At 37.7% G+C, this 21,378-nt stretch overlaps 1 protein-coding gene across 5 annotated transcripts in view; it reads right to left on the bottom strand.

Moving 5' to 3' along the window:
• ATP9B (ATPase phospholipid transporting 9B (putative)) overlaps positions 1-21,378 on the bottom strand; it is a 152,317-nt gene that overhangs the window by 40,871 nt on the left and 90,068 nt on the right. For all 5 annotated transcript variants that reach the window (XR_001553320.1, XM_015854785.2, XM_015854784.1 and 2 more), the window contains one exon: positions 8,133-8,293. Coding sequence is in view for 4 of the 5 variants with exons in the window: in XM_015854785.2 (XP_015710271.1) it covers positions 8,133-8,293 (161 nt within the window). In the remaining variant the exon portion in view is untranslated. The remainder of the gene's footprint in view (positions 1-8,132; positions 8,294-21,378) is intronic.

Below are 21,378 nucleotides of genomic sequence, written 5' to 3'. Positions count from 1 at the left end.
GCCTCCAACTCTTTTTGGAGATTATTACACTTACTACTACTACAGTTGCGCACTGTAAGAGTATTAAACACTTTATTGACAAGATCAGAGTCAAGTCAGTCAAACCTTAACAACCTTGTTTCTTTTAATGAAAAAATAAAAATCCATTGTTACGTCTTTTCAACTCTGTTTTTAAATGACTATTTTTCCTTTAGGAAAGTACAGATATATTTGTCAACTTTTTCTCACTGCAGCTAATCAGCAGTGTCTCCGTCCTTGCCAAAACATAATTACAGAGGCTCTCAATTGCAAAATGAGAATAGCGCCCAAGCAGCGAAATCTACCTTCCTGTGACAGCATGTGTGCCAGAGTTGCTACTGCCAGCAGTAAAAAAGAGCTTTTGAGTAGCTCTGTACTAGAAATTCTAGTTTGAAGCAAATTTTTCTAATCACAGAAGTACAGTCACAAGATTTTTATTTTTTTTTCCAAATTTGTCCCCAGTACTTTCGTGCCTGTGAAACACAAGAATTAACTGCCCTTGTCTTTAAGTCATGTATAAGTCTTCACTCATGCTGGTCAGAGATAAATAATATTGCTCTTGCCCAAAATTAAATTTTCTAACTCAAAACCAGTTCATGGAATCATAGAATGGCCTGAGTTAAACGTACCATAATGATCATCTAGTTTCAATCACCCTGCTATGTGCAGGGTCACCAATCACCAGACCAGGCTGCCCAGAGCTACATCCAGCCTGGCCATGAATGCCTCCAGGGATGGGGCATCCACAACCTCCTTGGGCAACCTGTTCCAGTGAGTGGAACACCCTATGAGTGAAAAACTTACTACTTATATCTAACCTAAACCTCCCTTGTCTCAGTGTAAAACCATTCCCCCTCGTCCTATCACTATCCACCCTATCAAACAACCATTCTCCCTCCTGTTTATACACTTCTTTTAAATACTGGAAGGCCACAATGAAGTCTCCCTGTAGCCTTCTCCAAGCTAAACAAGCCCAATTCCCTGAACCTTTCCTCATAGGAGAGGTGCTCTAGCCCTCTGATCATCTTAGTGGCCCTCCTCTGGACCAGCTCTAAGATCTCCACATCCTCCTTGTGCTGGGGCCCCCAGGCCTGGATGCAGTACTGCAGATGGGACTCACAAGAGCTGAGCAGAGGGTGACAATCACCTCCCTCTCCCTGCTGGCCACCCCTTTTTTAATGCAGCCCAGAACACAGTTGGCCTTCTGGGCTGCAAGTGCACACTGCTGGCTCGTGTCCAGCTTCTCATCTACCAGGACCCCCAAGTCCTTCTCTACAGGGCTGCTCTCTAGGAGATCTTCCCCCAGTTTGTTTAAACACCTGGGATTGCTCTTACCCAAGTGCAGCACCCTGCTCTTGGCCCTACTGAACCTCATTAGGTTTTCATGAGCCCACTTCTCTATTCTGACATTCATTTCCCTATTGTTACTAACAGAAATCATGCTACCACACCAGGAAGAAGGCTGAGGAACAGGCACATGTTCCTTTCTTTTGACTATACCAGAAATATGGAAAAGACAGATAGATGGTGGCAGTGCAAACTAATTGTGGGCAATCCGCCAAAGGTGCAGGGCAGAGTCCCAAGTTTAATACCAGGTTTACAATAACGTGACTCTTACAATTGTCCAAAGATATTTCAAGGACAAAATCATGCTAATGTACATCAGACTTTTTTTTTTTTTTTTTTCTTTTCCTCCCATAAAAATACTAACAGTAATAAAAAACCAGGTTTGCTATACAGCATAACCAAAACTGCAGACACAGTTTTCATTTCTCCTTTAGCAATCGTGGTGACAGTGATTGTGAATTATCTTAGGTAACGGTGGAGATAAATAACTGACTAAGAAGAGATGTATTTAACTAGAACTGTGGAAACATCCAGTTTATTCCACATCCCTCTCCTTGAATTTGTGCAGCAGAATAAAATGCATTTTGCAGTATAAAAAGAAAGGAGTGTTTTTGATAAAATATTATTGACCACTAAAGAAGTCAATACCATCTTGAATTACCTCTTACTCGGACACTAAAATCAGCAACAGCAGGAAAACATGCCTCTACTTGGTAAAGTGTCCCAATTTCTTTTGGAATAGCACATCTAACTTCAGACACAAACATGTTAAAAAAAATCAAGACAGAAACAGGAAGAGGACTTTATGAGATTCTTTCTAATGAAAATGTTATAGTATAATAATACTGAAAGCCACTTGGATTCCAGTGCTGAAGTACAGCTTTACCTTTCCTTGGTCAATACAGAGCCAGCAACAAGCTACCTGCATTTCTCTTACATATGTTCAGTCAACTTACAAACTCAGACAGGAAATAAGAACCATTGTTATTAGGCTACACAATGAGACACGTAACAGTCAACAAAAGAAATGACAGAACATTTACTCCTGTTAGAGACAAGAATCTGCTGATTTGTCAAGTACAAAGGGCAGTGTCTATCTCAAGAAGAAAAACAAGAACATACTCTAACAATGGTTAAACATTCTATAAGCAGTCTATAAAAATCTCTTGCCTAGCTTACCAAGATAGTTTTTCTGTTATGAAACCTGTATTTAAGAGTGGCAACCTCAGGCACAAGGCACACAGAGGGATATCCATGTGGCTGCCCTGCCAGTGGATATCTCACTGCTTAAATGAGATCAAATCACAGAAGACTCTCAAAGCTTAACAGCGCAATTCTTATCGTCACTTGTATTTTTATAAGCAGGTGTGTTACCTGATTTTGATGTTCTGAATGCATTCTATATGATTTTAATAATAATTTGTCAAATATAATTTGAAGGTAAGGAAAAAAAACAACAACACAACACTTTCTCTTCATAAGAAGTGACTAAAAAATCCGTAATTCAAAGCCTAGAAACATTTTAGGAATTACCCTATCTTTCTAGCATGCATTGCTAAGTGGAACAGAATGAATCCCCTTTGCACTGCAAATGCCTAAATAGCAACTGGCATGACTGGTCTCGAGAGACCAGAGATATCTGCACAGTCTTCCACAGCAGCATGAGCACACACTTTTCCCCTGTGCTTGCTAAGTGATAAATTTACTAGATAGCATAGGCAAATCTTGTAAACTGATGGAGAATGTATTTCAGGCGGTGATTTTATTTAAATCAAGTAATTAAATCATCTGAGTGATACACAAGGACCTTAGAAGCCGCCTTAATGAATTGGCCAGAGCCAATTGAAAAAAGCTTATTGAGAAATGTGGGACACTCCAAGAAATTCCAGAACATCTGGAAAAAAAAAAAAAAAAAAAAAAAAAAAAAAAAAGAAGTGAATAGATGAATGTAAACCTAAAGAGGTGTATTAAGCTTTGGACAGTCCGTCAAGGACTTGGTTTCTATGCTCTGTTCCCTGCAAAATAAGAAATTCAAACTTTAAATGGAAGCAAATTATAGGGAGCCTCTCTATACTGTGCTTCTTCCATATGGAAAAAAGAAACGTAAGTACCAAGGAAACATCAAAATATACTGTAAATATACTGTTTTCTTAGGGGCAAAACATTTCTTGAGACTGGAGTGTTCAAAACATCCTGTGCCTAATTGTTCCATTTTATAACCCATGGAGAGCTAAGCTAAGCTCTACATATTGATACTACTTTTTCTCCATTTTACTTAATTCCTTGCAGGCTACCGAATGCACACCTTGTCTTCCCAACTTTATTTATGACATTGTTTTTATGTTTGTACATCTAAAGTCTGTCACGCTCCATCACCCACCATTCTACAGTAGTATTTAAAATACAGCGTGGACAGACAGCTGATCCTTGGAGGATAAAAAAATAAAGAAATGTTCCTCTTTCCATTAATTATAGGAGGGGATGCACAGAGAACAGTTAAATTCTGCTAACAGTTAGTCATTCCCTTCTGGTGATCTGCGCCAAACATGTCTGAACACGTGAAACTATTTTTACTGCATAGCTGGATTTTCCTTTTCCTGCAACCAAAAAACCAAAGAAGTTCCATATTCAGAATCTTTCTGAATTCTCTAAAACCAGCAATCAACCAATCTCATGCATGAATGCAGATATGCTTTGCCTTTCCCAGTCAATCTTATCCTCCCACATTCACTTCCATTACCTGTAATGCAAAGTTCATTATTCATCCCATATAGCTATTTTAGAAACAATGAGAAGACACAACACCCAGTGCTCCAGCTTCATTAGTCTAGCAATTTTAATTGCCAAGAGTTTACACTTCAAAAACAGCCTTAAGAATAAGTTATTTCCACGCCTAGCTCCCAGAAGAAAGGGAGAAAAATATAGTAATATTTTAATGTCATGACTGGAGTTGTTAAATTTGCCGACAGTCTAAGAAACAACTGTATACATACACAATCTGAGCTAAAGAAAAATTGGTATAGGAATAGATAAACATATAAAGTGGCAAAAAGTACTCTGTTGTCTCATCTTCTATGGTAGTATTTCGCATTGCTTATTATCTTCCACATACAATTAAAAAACTGAGTTAGGCTTATCCTAGAAATTATTTTTGCATAAGAACTATTCCATAAGTCCATTAGGACAGGCAAATTGCTTTCCTAAGAATTCAAAACAAGCTGTTTGAAAAAAATGATACTTTTTGAGATGCACATAATGATTTGCCACTATAGAGTCAAATTTACTCACACTGTATGCTCTTAGAATCATAGAATTGTTTGAGTTGGAAGAAACCTTTAAAGGTCATCTAGTCCTGCAATTTCCCTGCAATTAACTGGGACACCTACAGGTAGATCAGGTTACTCAGAGCTTCATCCAGCCTGACCTTGAATGTCCCCACAGACGGGGCATCCACCACCTCTCTGGGCAACCTGTCCCAGTGCCTCACTACCCCAATCATAAAAAAAAACAAACACATTTTCCTTATGTCCAGTTTAAATCTCCCCGGCTCTAGTTTGAAACCATTTCTCCTTGTCCTGTCACAGCAGACTGTGCTAAAGAGTCCATACCCTTCTTCCTTATACCTCCACTTTAGATATTGAAATGTTGCAATAATGTTTCCTCAGAGCCTTCTGTTCTCCAGTCTGAACAGCCCCAGCTCTCTCAGCCTGTCCTTAGGTGTTCCATCCCTTGGATCATTTTTGTGGCCCTCCTCCAGATGCACTCTGAAATGTCCATATTTCTCCTGTACCGAGGATTCCACATTTGGACACAGCACTCCAGGTGAGTTGCTGGATGCAGCACTGTTACATACAGTAACAAAGATAATTCTGTCTTTTAACAGGTTAAAAAAGTTTAGACTATTATTTATTTTGGAATGTATTACTTTTATTTATTACAGAAAAACACAGTAAAAAATAAGTGATCATTTATACACTTAGAAAACGTCAGTTTTCCTTTGCTTTCACTGACGATGAAGAGTATCTTTAAGTAATAAATACACCTCACCCATCACTTGAATGTAGTTTGTTTAGCCTCTACACATGGATTATTTGCTTAATATTAAATAATCAAAGGGTGGCAATGACAACACAACCCCAATAACATCATGATGCAAACCGCAAGAGAATTACAGCAATGACAGTGTTTGGAAAAGTACCACAAGGTCGAAACATGGATGTGTAAATAAAACTAGCAGCCAGTCACAAATTCATAGGATCAATTAAGTTGGAAAGAAAGACCACTAATCGAATCCCCCCTGTGGCGCAAGTGGTAGAAGTGCCGCTCTGCTACACAGAGGCTCGAATCCTGGGGGCTGGACTCGATGATCTCTAAGGTCCCTTCCAACCCGCACGAAACTATGAAACTATGAAACCACTAAGATTATCCAGTCCAACCCTAAACTCATCACTACCACATCATTCAGTGAGGCATCCACACTTTTCTTGACAACCACCAGGGATAGTGACTATACTACCTCCCTGCACAACTTCTTCCAATATCTCACCACTATTTCAGATAATAAATTTTTCCTAATAACCAAACTGAAACTGAAAAACACCTGGCAAAATCTATCTGAAGCCATTACTTTTCATCCAATTGTCAGGTACTTGGGAGAAGAGGCTGACACTCACCTCACTACAGCCTCCTTTCAAGTAGTAATAGAGAACGATAAAGTCTCCCCTGAGACAAAACAATCCCAGTTCCTTCAATTGCTCCTCTCAAGACCTGCGCTCCAGATCCCTCATTGGCTCCACTGCCCTTCTCTGGATATGCTCCAGAGGGCCTCAGTGAGGTGCCCAAAACAGACCTTGAGATGAGGCCTCACAAGCACATAGGGATAATCTGCTCCCTACTGCTGCTGACTACACTATTTCTGATACAAACCAGGATGCCGTTGGCCTTGGCCACCTGGACACATTGCTGGCTCATGTTCAGCTGGCTGTCAACTAGCACCCCCAGATCCTTTTCCTCTGTGCAGCTTTCCAGCCACTCTGCCCCAAACCTGTAGCATTGCATGGGGTTTTTGTAACCAAAATGCAGGACTCAGCACTTGGTCTTGTTAAAGCTCATACAATTAGCCTCAGCCCATCAATCCAGCCTGTCCAGATCCCTCTGTAGGGCTTTCCTACCCTCAGGCAGATTGACAGTTCCTCCCAACTTGGTGTCACCTGCAAACTTCCTGAGGGTACATTTAATTCCCTTGTTCAGATTACTGTATGGGGAATTGGTAATCACAGCCTGAACCTCTGATTAATCAGCTGAGGCAAGTGTTGGGTCACCTGCAGGAGCACAGATGAGGGTAATTCAGCTGTGCTCCCAGAATTGGTGGAGCTCGACTCCACCTCTTCTAGACTTCATTGAAGGGCTGACCACCACTGAGGCAGCATCTCTTGGAGACTGCCTCATTGTTTTCCAGCTAGGCTGAAGGTTTCTATGCTGGTGAGTTTTTCTTATAAATAATCTTTTGGATATTTATCACCATCTTTCTTGTATTACTACTATCTTTGTATTATTTTCACCTTACAATTACCAATAGAAATGAGTCAAGATACTACTAATAAGTAGAGTCTGCCCCAGTATTGACCTTTGAGGAATGCCACTATGTGTCTGGTTGCTAGCTGGACTGGTCAAAGGAAATGGAAAGTCTACAAACCCCAGCAGATTTGCTGCAAACTTTTCTACATCATCAAAACAAAACTGGCTGCTCTTAAAACAGAAAAGTACTATGAAGGTACAAGTCCTTAAGACTCTTACTGAGTATCAAACTGGTCAAATATGATATTTTGTTTCACGTAGGCATACGCATATAAGAAGAAATGTGAGCAAATGTAAGACATCTCAAGTAAGCTTAGGTCCAGAATCTAATGAAATTATTTCTTTTTTTCCTCTTATATTATGTGAGATTAAATATTTTATGCAAATCCCAGGGAATAGGTCTACAGTTTAAGAGACAGTTGCTAACTGTGGGTAGTCACTGGACTGATGTATCTGAAAGTTCCAGAGAACATGTAAAATTAATAGACACCCTAATTTAAACGCTGGGAATTTTAACAGAAGACAGTATTTCCTTTTTGCAAAGGCAGTACCCACTCAATATAAATAAATAAAAAATCATGTCAGAGTCAGTGTTCTATCTACTCTATCCACAGTGGACATGATTACCCAGATGGATATTATTTCCTGTTCCAGTTTATCTGCAATTTGAATAAACAGTTCTCATGCTTAATGAATTAATTAATTCATGGCAAGTCTCTACTTGGTTACACCTGTTAAAAGTCTTGCCATTGCAAAAGTGTATTCAATCTAAATTAATAATAGTTGTAGTAAAAATAAAGCCAGTATTACAATCAGAGAACCTGAATGTTTTCAGTGCTAAGGCATTAAAGAAATCAAATTCTAAAATACACCAAACGCTTCATTCAAATGCATGTTTCCTAAAACCACATTCTCAAATATACCAAGATTGTATCCTTATTAATACATTTATGCTAGCAAAGGATTAGATAACCTGATTACTCCAGCAAGATGAACATTATACAAAAAGAATACAAAGGTATTGTTTTCTGTATAGTGATACCTCAAGAATCAGCAGATTTGTTGGCACCTTCTCCTTCAGCTTCCTGATAAGATCAATTTCCTTCACAATGAGCAGTGAGTATAAATTTCAGCAAAGCCACATTCAGTGAAATTAGACATCTGTGTTTTTCTTTCATTCTTATACATACCTGATGGGGATGATATAGGAAAACAGGAGGAGGAACCGGAAAAGGTTGCGATACCATGGGCCTACAAATCCTTGCAAGGTTACCATAACAACTGATAATGCAACTAAAGCCAAAAACAGCGCCTTGGTCAGTTGATTCAACTCCAGGTCCAGTAAGCCAACCTAAAGGAAGAAGTAAAAATCAGGTAAGTCGTGAGTACTGTATTTTTTTTTTTTATTGACTCTTCTGCAGTGCAAGTAACTAGCTATTAACAGGTAGTTTTCTTCTGTATCAACTAAAAACCCATGCACTTGTAACTAATAACTACATTCTGATATCTGAATTGATTGTTGTTCCCATGCTTGCATCTAATAGATGTCCCATGGCTCCAGGACAGTAACAACACCCAGAATCAATGTGAACCATCTCAGCCAGGCCATTTGAATGTCTTCATATTAAACATACCCTTTCCCCTATCCTCTGATCCAGGAAGGGAACAGAGGAAGGGAATAAAAAAAGATGAACAAATGTACAGAAACAATTTTTTTCTGCTATGTATGCAGCAAAAATCCTAGCAGCACATTTTATATTTGTAGGGTGGCTACTGCTTGTTTACTGCTGGAAGATAAAAACACAGTAGAATCAAGAATAAATGGACAAATACAGCAGAGCATTGCCCTGTTCATACAATGAGCTTGTAGTAACTTGTAGATACGTTCCCACACCAGTCTGTACATCCAAACTCATTTCATCAAAACAATTTTTTATTTCATTCTGAATAACTGAAAGTTTCATAAGTAAAAAGCGGTTATAACCATTTTCAAACCAAAATAGTAAAACAGAACTTTTAACTTTTCCTGAGAAAAAGATATTTAATTTAGAAATACTCTAGTGAAAACACTGAGTTGCTATATTTCATCTACTGTTTCCCATGAAAAAGTATTTTAAACTATGCAACTAAGTCTCTCACCATTTCAATAATGTATACTGTAAGGTAAGTATTTATACTCCACTTTTTGAGATGTTCTTGTACTCAGTAAAATATGTGGGAAAATTATGTAAAGAGCTTCCTAGGCCCTATCACAGATGCCCTTTTATCTCCAAGTCCCACCAGTAAGACCAGTAAAACATAACACTTCCTTAGATAACAAACAGTCTGCAAAAGAACCATTTAAATATAGTTCTTAAAAATGTCAGCAATCTTGCTTATACATGGGCGGTCCCTTCCCTAGAGAACCAGGCAGCTGAAGACCACAGTGGCTGATTTATCAGCTGCATTTAGAAAGCAGCACAACGAGGACAAATATCTTGCAATTTCCGCTGCTTCAACTACTACATAGTTTATGCTTGAATTATTGAGAAAAATAGGTTTTTGGATTAAAATGAAGAAAAATTAAGCCAGGGAAGTAGAGCATGTTTCAAAGCCCAGATCTTTTTGAGTTGACAAAGGCAGCCTAAGTTTCAGGCCTCGCTGAGGATCAGATGAAGTCATTATTCATTCAGTCAGGGAAAAAAGACTCAATTACCTCAACCTAAAGATGCTATCAATGAATGCAAAGTGCATATTTTACTCTATTCATCCAAATCCCATTAAAAAGTGAAAGGAATGATTTAATCTGGCCTTCCAGAGTTGGTCTTTTTTTTTTTTTTTTTTTTTTTTTTGTAATAAAATAAAGAATCACTGTCTTGCAATATGCATAACCACTACCTCACACTTTTTTTTTTTTTTTCCTGCATCATAGTAGTGAAAGCCTATCTTTCCCCTAACCCCAGCAATGTTCCCCCTCCCTTTGCTCCCTGTAAAAACCACACCCCATAAGAGAACAGAATAAAGAGTTTCTTTGGGAAGAATGCCACTTTTGGGACAGAAACATCAAATGTAGTTCACTGCATACTGATACGTAGCTAATTCAAAGCATTAATGCCTTTATAATTAGTGATGAAACATACATTTATATTTGGAATCAACAAAAGTGTTTGTGGAGTGGTATGAAGAGGATAAAAACTTGATGATGAAAATTCTTTATGGAACAAATCTCTTCTCCTGGGACATTTATCTTTTAATACAGTCCTACTGCTCACAGTTTTATCTTTTTTTTAATCATTTACTATAGGAAGTGAAAGCAATTGCAAACCCCTGCTTAAAGTAGTAAACAAAAGAAACTTTAGTAGAAATACATTCTCCTTTTCTCAAAAACACGTTACTGCAATCTACTGAAATATACTTAATTCTGTGTCTTTTCACTTACACAACTTCTGCAATCTAACCAGTGAAACTATCAAATTATCAATTTTTCAAGTAGAAATGCATTAATATTCTCTCAAATTCACCTCAATATTGAAAAAGAACATAACTGAACTATACTGTTATTTTATCAAATCATCAGCATAATATATCATCCTTTAGAAAATAACCACCACCCGAACAATTGCACATTTATTGCTATTTCTCATACTAATACTTTTTTTTCTACTTGTCATAACATTTGTTCTGTTTGAAATAACTGTGCTAACAAAATTAAACATGACTGGAAATTTTAATCTCCAAGGGGAAATTGGTATGTAATGTCTAAAACAGCCACAGTAGTTTTGCAAAGGGGCTGCACTATGATAATGAACACAGTAATTGCCTATATCATCTAAAATGCTACTAATGGCAACAACCGCAAATCCATTTAGCTCCTTTTTAATTTATGTGGGAAATTTTAAATAGCTAATGGTACTCAGCAAAATAATGGCTAACACCAGTAGTAAGACGTATGGCATTGTCTACTTGTACCAAATTCCCAAAAAGCTACTAGTTTTTAAAATATTAGGAATTGGGAAATTATTAGAACACTATGCTTTGTGCTTTGGACTGCAGTGCTGAAATTATAATTCTATTAAAAGAAACCAACACCTTAATTAGCAGAAGTTGAAAGCATGAACAAATCTTTTTGACTTCTGAATAGAACTTGCAGAGCAATATTGCTATTGCTGCCCTAGGTGCTTAACTTCTAGGGAGGGTTTTGTTCTGAAGCTGTTATTCCACATTGCTTGGAAATGTAACGATGTATATATTTTTAATGCTGGAGTATTATAATACAAACTTTGATGTCTAAATGATACATTACTGACAGTAAAGATTTCTCACAAAGTCTAAACTGTAGTTGAATTAAAGTGACTGCACTGAAGTGCACGCTGCTGATACACTGTTGGTTTATTTTAAACAAACAAACCCAAACACCCTACATAAATACTAGCAAACTATTAAGAGAGTACCGTGGTGGCCCTGCCCTAAACTCCTCCATGAAGTTAATTTATTATGGGAATCAGTCTGGTTCTGTACTGACAAACACCATGCTGAATATAATGAAACTGCATGGTACATCTGACTTCGGTTTCAATTTGCATTATACACATCAAAATGTTTTTTAGTATTCTTTAAGCTTCAACTTATTCAGAGTGAATACTTGTCAATTATTTATGTTTTCATTAATTACAATTAATTACAAATGTTTTTTTTCTCTGGCTAACTAAACTGTTTGATTCATAACACATTTTCACTTAAAAAAATATATATATATAAATATACACAGTTGCTTATATCTGGAGTTCTATGGCTTTTTTCCCAACCTGTTAAAATTCTTATAATCCCTGGAAATAACAGATTGCGAGCTTAACGGTTGATTAAAAATAAAACAACAAACCATCACTATCGGTTAACCTTAATTTTTGACGCTATAAACATGCATCAAATTTAGAATCTGCAAATGTTTCTCCTAATTCCTTATTTCTCCAGGTATTTCTGTGATTTAAATTCTTGGCTGCTCAGCAATCTGGGTGTTCACACTGGGCTAGCACAACTATCATTCATAACAAGTACAAGTGAATTTGTGTTTAGAAAACATCTTTCCTTACTTGATTATACTCAGCTAATGGTATGACAAGTGTTTCCCTACAAGGTTGCACTGGGTTTGTTATACTCTTATATCAGCAACTTACTCATTCTTTTAAGCTGTAGATACAAAGTAGGAAAAGCAAACACTGAAATACATGAAGTGACCATTTAGTGAAAAATGTTTTTTCTTAGATTGATTTTTCTTAGATGCTTTTTCTTAGATTGATTTTCAAACTTCCTAATCACAATTGGTTGTGAGAGCAAACGTGATCGAAGCTGAAAACACCATTTTGACGCACTGAAAACATCTTACAAATTTTATTCCTTTTTTGAATCAGAGCAGTAATTGTGGTGCTGCGTGTGTTCAGGGAGGTGGCTGGAATGTTCTACTTAGTAGAACTGAAATAAACTTCAGCTATTTAGTCCACTGCAGTGGTTATACAAAAGCAATAACCAGGAAACAGTTCATTCAATTCCAATAACATTTTCTGTTCCCTTTGGCATATGTGTGTATGTATGTGTATATATATATATATATATACACATATACATACATATATATATATGCATTTCTCATATTAGCTTTAATACAACTCAATGTTCCTTTAGCCAAACTGAATTATTTGCACTCTACTAATTCTGCAGTATTCCACCACTAGTTTTATTACATTTTTAAATTCACCCTTCTGACTTGCTTACACTGACTTTAACAAGCTATTCATAACCTCATACCTACCTTTGCAATTTGAAATAAACAGATTATTTCAGATAAAAATTTATTTCTGTAGAGAAATATCTATAATGCTAAGAGAAAACTGAGACTCCAATATTTCCTCCTTCTTTGCTTCCTTCAGTCACCTTTTCTGTATTGCCTCTTCCTCTTATCTACACTGTCAATATAAGTATCTTGTTTGGATATTGAAAGTGAAACTTCAAATTCCTCTCCAGATTTTAATGGTGCTCCCTCTAGCTCAGCGCAGTACTACAGAAATTGTATATCAGATATACACACAACTTCACATAGTGAACTTGGTTATAGTCATTTGGGGAAGTACTGGCACAGACTTTGCAACATGCTTAAGTATGCTTTCTCTTTCAAATGTGCTCTGATACACTAATGACTTACAGTATCTGTAGTACAACATTATGTTTCAGCAGACAAGAATGAGAAACTGAAGGCAACTCATTCTTAATATTCACTTGACTATAAAATAACCCACTCAGTTCTCATCAACACTTGTGCAGTTGATCTACATTTAGCACTATCTCACCTCTCACGCTAAATGTCCTTAAACTCCTATCTCTTTTTAAAATTAATCTTTATATGCAATAACGAAGCCAAATAACTATTCTTTGCCTATTTCAGTATTTTGCTCTAATTTGACTGCAGACTAAAAAGGGAGAAATGCCATGTACAGTTTGGTCAGCAGAGGGGGCTCAAGACTGGCATTAGCACCTGGTTTAAGAAGCTCAGGTGGTGCAGTGCAGTACCAACTATATCTTAGCAGGGTGACCTGTATTTCTCTACAGTCTTACCAGTCCAACAGTATTTAACCCCTTCAGGCTGAAATGCTTAATTATATCAAGATGTGTTTTAACAATTCCGGTTGAATGGAAACCACAGCATTTCCTTCTAAGCAAAAAGTTGTATTTTATATACCTTCACCTACTTACCGTGTTAAGTTGTGTGAATGCTGTGTGACCATTTGTTCACTATGTATTTGTCATACATAATAACAATGAATAAAAGCACCCACAGATGCTATTAAATACCTGAACATTGTAATGGCTTCTTATACACTGGCACATTTGTGCTTTATTAGTCAAATACTAGCCTCTATTAAGAGCTATCAGCTATAGATATATTTTTTAAAACTACCCATTAATTTAGAATAATTATTTCATTAATTTAAGCAAACTTGTGATATTGGAGACTTCAACAACCACAATAATTTGTACAGTGAAACTGTTCTGCATCCACTTTTTTAATCTGAAACAAGCACAGGAACAGTTACTACTTCCTTAAAGAAAAATTATTATAAAGGGGATGAAACAGAAACTTTACTTTGCATAAACTTTGGGAAGTCTTAGTACATCCCTACATCAAACCATGCGTATCAGTCAAAAAGTACTTTTCATATAGAAAATTGCATACTTAATAAATGGTATCAGAATACTTTAGTTGTTTTTTTTCAAGAACATCTTAAAAACATGTTTAAAAAGACTGTTAGCATTTGCTTACTGTTCTTAAAAAAATAAAGAATTTTTAACAACTTCTCACAAATTATCTATGCTATAGTATTAGTAGAGATTATTACAGTTCTGTTTGAAAAGTTCATCTCAAAACAGTTCTAGGGGAAGAAAGGTGAGAACTAAGGTTATGAAAACACACTTGGAGATTTGTTCATTATGGACTCTATTATAGAAATTGAGCCGAGAACTCATTAAGTTTAAATCTGAAACAAGTTCTAACAATTCATTTTATCCCCAATTAACAGTAGGCTTAGTAAAGGGAAGAAAAAGCATTTAACTGCCATCTTACTCAAGGTTAAATTGAGTAGCCTGTTTCAAAATTTATTTCCCTTTAAATTAAATATATTGTTTTTTATTAATGACATTTTATGATTCTAAGTAACATGGTACAGACAATACACTGATTATTAAAATGACTTCAGCATTCCGAAGATGGATTCTGTAAGAAATGAGAATGAATAATGATAAGCTGAAGAAGGAATTAAAAGATTCTGCAATGGCATTAAACAGTGACTCCTTTTCCTGGTGGAGGAATCTTACTCCTTCTCAGCTGTGTACACTTTAACTCCATCTTCAGAGCTCTCTCAGCACAAGTGTGAATGTTAACAGAACACAACCACAGTCACCTAGGTTTCCCACTGGAAATCAAGTTTCAATACAACAAAAACAACACAAAGCACCCCAGAGTGCCTCAAAGCCTTTAAGGATGCTATTCAAGAATGCAGAGAAACCTATGAAAAGATAGCTTTATGACTGGCTATCAGAATCCCAGTTAAGATTATTTTAACTGCATCAATTTTTTTTTCTCTCTCCCTCTTGTTATTGAGTTTATTCATTTTGTTTTTATACAAGCTGAAGTTGATTTTATAAACATCTCAACTTCATTTTGAAAGAGAAAGTTGTGCATGCTCTTATTTGCAGTCAAAACATAAAGACGAAGACTCACAAAATCGTAAAGTTTGGAAAAGACCTCTAAGGTCATCTAGTCCAACCGTCAATCCATCACCACTATCCCTGCTCAACCATGTTCCAAGTGCCATAGCTACATATTTCTCAATCACCTCCATCAAGAAGGTTTTCCTAATTGAACCTCCATGATAGAAATTGAGGCTGTTTCCTCTAGTCCAAAGAGAAAAGGCCAACCCTCACCTTCCTGCAGTCTCCTTTCAGTTAGCTGTGGAGAGCAATAGGGTCTCCCCTGAGCTTCCTCTTCTCCAGACTAAACAATCTCAGTTCCCTCTTCCACTCCCCATAAGTCTTGTGCTCCAGACCACTTGCCGCCTTTGTTGCCCTTCTCTGAACACGCTCCAGGGCCTTAATGTCTTTGGTGTAGTGAGGGGTCCAAAACTGAACACAGTACTCCATGTGCCGAGTACTAAGGAATGATCACCTTCCTATTGCTGCTAGCTGCACAATTTCTGACACAAACCAGGAAGCTGTTGGCCTTTGACACTGCTTGCCACATTGCTGGCTCACATTCAGCCAGCTGTTGACCAGCTCCCCTGGATCCTTCTCTGCTGCAAAGCCACTCTGCTCAATCCTGTAGCAATGCATGGGATTGTTGTAACTGTAGTCCAGGAGCCTGGTCTTCTTGAATCTCATATACAATTGGCCTCAGCCCATCAATCCAGCCTGTCCAGATCCCTTGGTTAGAAACTTCTTACCCTCAGGCAGACTGACAGTTCCTCCCAACCTGGAGTCATCTGCAACTCACTGAAGGTGCACTTAATCCCCTTGTCAAGGTCATCAAAAAGTACACATAGGTGCTCCAAAAGTAATGCCTCCTATTCATTTCCATGGAAACTACAGCAGAGCATATGAGCTCTATGAAGAGCACAATAGCACTATTTGATAGAGCAAATTCTCAGCTACAAAACACTACTTTTCAACAATCATCATCATTACCTATGCATTTTTGCTAGCAATGAACAAAAGTCCACATGATGCCTTTGTAAAAATCCTCACTAGTTTAGGTGACCCACTATCACTGTTGCCACTGTTGAAATGCACCATCCACCACCTCAGTGTGTTATCATCCACTGACCCATCTTCATAAACATTCAGCAAGCACTGAACAAATGTCATTAGGATCCACATTTTCTGCATAGAGGAATTCTATGACAAACCTTTGCTTCAGACACACTTCCACTTCATTCATAATTTTGTCAGACTGCCCCACTGCTACCATCTGTTGCGCAACAACCCAAAGTAACTTTACTATCAACCTCCACTATCGTACCAACACTATCTGCCTCTGACATGGTGGGCCAACATGATAAAATAGGAGGCACTGCTTTTGCAGAAGCCATCATATTAAACAGATCAGGTATACTGAGGGAGCTGGCAGAAGTGCTCACCAAACACTTTCCATAATTTCTTAGTAGTCCTGGTCAGCTGGGCTGGTCTCACATGACTGGAGACTTGCCAGTGTGCTACCTATCTACATGAATCCTAAGGTAGATCCCTCAGTATTCCTGTGTGGATACCATCTGATTCTTTAGAATACTGATAAGACTAGGTAGAGTGGCCAGCCACTGTTTCCTCCTAAATTATGGGGGGATTCTCCTTCTCCCCATCCCCATCTTCCAGCTCAAGTTGCTGAGTAACCTGAGGATTCCCCACAACATCCAATAAAGGATGGAGGTTCTCCTTGGCTCTCCTTTTGTTATTAATGTACATGTAAAAGCATTTTTTTAGGTCTTCTTTTGTGGCCAGATTAAGTTCTTGCCTGGCTTTTGCCTCTGTAATTTTCTTTCTCTCTACATATCACAGCAATATCCTCATACTCTTCCTGAGGTGCCTGTCCCCTTCTTTTGGAGCTAGCAAACTCTCTTTTTTCACCAAGCAAAAGTTATTTGTACAGTACAGCCCGCTGCTGTGCCTTGAAGATTTCCTTTCTGAGCAATGTCCAGTCTTCTCAGACCCTTTGCCCTTCACAACTATCTCCCAAGGGACTGTCCTAACCCATATTCTAAACAGTCCAAAGTCTGACCTCCAGAAGTCCAAGGTAGCGGTTTTGCTGATCTCCCACTTGACTTTACAAAGAATCAGGAATTCAATCACTTTCTGGTTGCTATACCTAAGACAAGCTTCCAACCATTATGTCTCCCACTCAGTACTTCTCTGTTTATATACAACAGGTCTAGTGGGGCACAACCCGTGGCCTTCTTGCCAGCTGTGTCAGGAAATTATTTTCGCACACTCCGGGAATTTCCTAGACTATTTCCTCTCTGCTGTATTGCATTTCCAACAAACATCTGGTATGCTGAAGTCCCTCATGTGGACAAGAGCAAGCAATTGTGCGAAGTCTCCAAGTCGCTTATAGAACACTTCACTTGCCTCTTCATCCCGGTTGGGTGGTCTGTAAACAGATTTCTACCAGGACATCAGTCTTTTTGGCCTTCCTCTTGATCTTTACCCATAATGACTTAACATCCCCAGCATCGAGCTCTGCAAAATTGAAACACTGCTTAACATACAAAGCTACCTCCCACAATCTCTCCTTTGCCCGAATATTCTGAAGAGCTTATAGCTATCCATTGCAGCACTCCAGTCATGAGAGTAATCCCACCATATTTTCGGTGATGGCAACTATGTCACAGTTTTCCTGTACAATGACTTCTATTTTTTCCTGTTTGTTGCCCATGTTGCATGTGTTGGTGTAGTGTAGATGCACTTCAGATGAACTATTATCTCACCCCCAACCCTCGTATGCTGCCCCTACTGAATCTGGTGTCATTTTCTTCCCCCTTTAAACCTAGTTTAAAGGTCCTTCAATGAGCCCTGCCAACCCCTGGGCTAGAATTCCTTTATCCCCTTTGAGAGAAATGGACCTCATCCATCACCAGCAGGCCTGGTGCTGTATAAGCCATTCTGTGGGTGAAAAAAACCCCACAAAATTCCTCTGATGCCACCAGCCTCTTAGCCAGGCGTTTATCAGATGGGCATTCCTGTTACTTTCAGTACTTTTCCCTGCTACTGAAGGGATCAAGGAAAACACCACCTGAACTCCTGCTCCTTCAATTAACCATCCAGGTGCCCTGAAGTCCCTTTTGATAGTCCTTGAAGTTCTTTCCACAACTTCATTGCTGCAGATCTGAACAACCAAAGGTGGGTAATAACTTTAGCCATACTTGAGCTTCCTAGTAAAGTCACACACACACAGGCCCATGAATGCAGCAGAGTGCCCTGTTGTAAGTGTCCAGTTGTCATATCAAGCTAGCTCTCTGTTCCCCTCAGAATGGAGCTGACTATGACAATTAACCTTCTTTTGCTCGTAGCAGAGACAGGCTTAAGGGCTGGGGTAGACTGACTTACCATAGACAACCCTCTGGATGGACTTTCATCAACTTCATTTGCCTGTCCCTCAAGTTCCAGAGCCTCAATACCTATTGTGCAAGTTCATCTGGGGTGGCAAGATAGGCTGGGAAGGGATTCACCTGCCACCACAAGCAGGGACCTGTTTCCATTCTTTCCTGTCTTTTAGGTTTCCTCCTTCTGCCCGATGTCAAGAAGGGTAAGAGGATACCCCACTAGTGTGTGGGCAGGGTGTGGTTTCACTGATCTATCTCCCTTTTATACTCCCTGATACTCCTTATTTTGTCAGCTCTTCTTTTAGCTCAGAATAGATCACGCTGATCAAGTACAGCTCGAAAGCTGCTCAGTGTGATGAAAAATAAGCAGGAGTTTTCTTCAAGTTTTATTGCATAGAAGAACATAGGGAAAATCACAACAGAGAGAAAAAGTCTTTTTCATGTTGCAGTATTGGTGGTAGATGGATGGTTGGATTAGATGACCTTAGAAATCTTATCCAACCTCAATGATTCTATAATTCTGAGATGAAGCACCCCAAATATGTCCACAGGCATTTAAGGAATGGGAAAATAACTTTTCTCCACAGTATCTTCTCGATCAGATTGTATGTTCCTCTTCTTGCTGTTATAATGTAAAAACACAGACTTTCAAGCTCAACTATGTAATAAGTTAGGACAAGAAATCTAGTGGTTATCGGTGTAATAAAATTAAGCTATATATTTTTAAATAAAAACAGCCTTCTGTAATGAATATCAAAATTTATAATAGAGGAACATAAACAAAAAAGCATCTATTTAAGATGGTTCTTAGTTTTCCACTCAACAAACTATGTTATTCATAGTTTTCTAAGCTATTTGTACCTCCTGGTCCAAAGTAAACAAGAAAATGTGTTTAGAGCTAATTGCGTGCAACATATTGTCTTGAAATGATTCTTGCTGGGATTAAGCAAACAGAGAAGGTTTTGGAATGATATTGCATATCATTCCAATATATCCACAATAAAGTCTTATTCATTGATACCAAATTCTTTGCCTTTCTGATAAAATGATTGTAGAATTTGTAAATACAAAGAAATACATTGAAATATTGTGAATTTGTACCTCATTAAAAACATGTTTTTATCTAACAGATATTTTTAAAATTCTTCTTGAAAGCTGAGATTTATTATCACACATGTGATCAATAGGTGTATGTGTACGTGTACGTGTATGCACCTATGTGTGTGGTCATGTTTTTTAAACAGAATTTCACCTGCAACAAATGACGTTTTCTGAGATTTTTAACACTGTAGTGTTTATCAGTTGAAATAGCTTTATTGCCATCAGGACAACAATAAGACAAAATCTTACAGCAAAAGTGAACTCCAGCATCTTGTATTTCTATCTTGAAGAGTTTCTGTGAATCATTTTCTTTCTTAGTGGTTTGTAAGCCATCCCGGTAGTTGGGAATTGTGTGAAAAGGTGCCCAGATTGACAGATAAAGTGAAAAGGTCTGTATTAATTTCCAAATAAAGAAATGCATGGAGTGGTGTTTCACTATGATTATACTCTAAAGTACCAATTAGAATGCATCAGAAACTAGAGCAAGTTGACACTCTACAATAAAGCAAATAATTTCCAGTTGGAGGGGCAGAAAATGTTAATATGCAATGTTCAAGACTACAAGAACCTTTGTAAAAGGAAGTAGCTAATAAGGTTTAATGATGCATGTCAGGAAGCCACAGTATGTAGGGAAACACAGCTGGCTTCATTTTGTAAACTATTTGATATACACATCTTTCTAGTTCACGATTATCAGCTGTGCAAGTGCCACAGGGGACAGTTTAGCCTTCAGAACAGGATATTCTTCTTGTTCTCTAAATTACAAGTAAAATACATTAATATAATATGGCGCTGTAGGCTAGCGCCCTGACAAAAGCTTATCAGCATACAAAAAGGATTAAAGAACTCTTCTGCAAGATTCAGTTGGAACAATCTTACCAGAATAAATGGGTTAAAGAACACTGAAATAATAAATACATTCATAATCTTGACACATTTTTTTTTTTTTTTAATGTCAGGCTAAAAAGCCAGAATCAGCCATTAAACATGAAAATGCCATTTATATTAATTCATGTCATTTAATGATGTACGTACTTATTTTATTATTAAATTAATATTAATAAAGAAATGATGCGTATTATTGATAGACTGCAGCTATACAAAGCAATCTGCATTTTGCTTTACTGCAATCCAAGTTGCTAAGAATGACTGCAACATGCAGGTGACAGCAATTAGCAGCAGATGACAGAAGCACTTTGAATTTGTACCAGATGGCAGCTAAGGGTCATTGGAAGCTAGCAAACCTTCTGCATGTAAACTGTTGTGTTGTACAACTATAAAACTCCTGGAGTACTTAGAAATGAATTAAGATTCTTGAAGAAAATTGGAATGTCTAAGGTAAATATAAAATATTATGTAGGGCAGAAAAAAAAATTAAGAACATAAACTAAAATATCTGTTAAACAATTCAAACCTGTATCATACAGGAAGGGCTAGATAAATACTCTTCTCATTTATTTAAAGAATAAGAAAGTAAATACATGCTTTAATGTACAGTCAAAAAGAAGCACAGGGAAGATGCATGCTTGCGATATAAGGTTTTGAGGGGAACCATTTCACACTTGTGCCCAGTGCTCTAATGAAGAATGCTTCAAAGCTGGAGCACAAAAAGGTGTATCTCATTCTAAAAGATTAACCCCCCACAATCACATCCCAGAAACTGCGAACTGACACAGATTTGAATGAGTCTTCTGTTTTACTTTTTAAGTGCAGTTTGAGA

The sequence above is a fragment of the Coturnix japonica genome, chromosome 2, assembly GCF_001577835.2.
Source record: "Coturnix japonica isolate 7356 chromosome 2, Coturnix japonica 2.1, whole genome shotgun sequence".
Taxonomy (NCBI): Eukaryota; Metazoa; Chordata; class Aves; order Galliformes; family Phasianidae; genus Coturnix; species Coturnix japonica.
The sequence above is the reverse complement of the archived record's forward strand: the minus strand, read 5'-3'. Positions and strand labels throughout refer to the sequence as shown.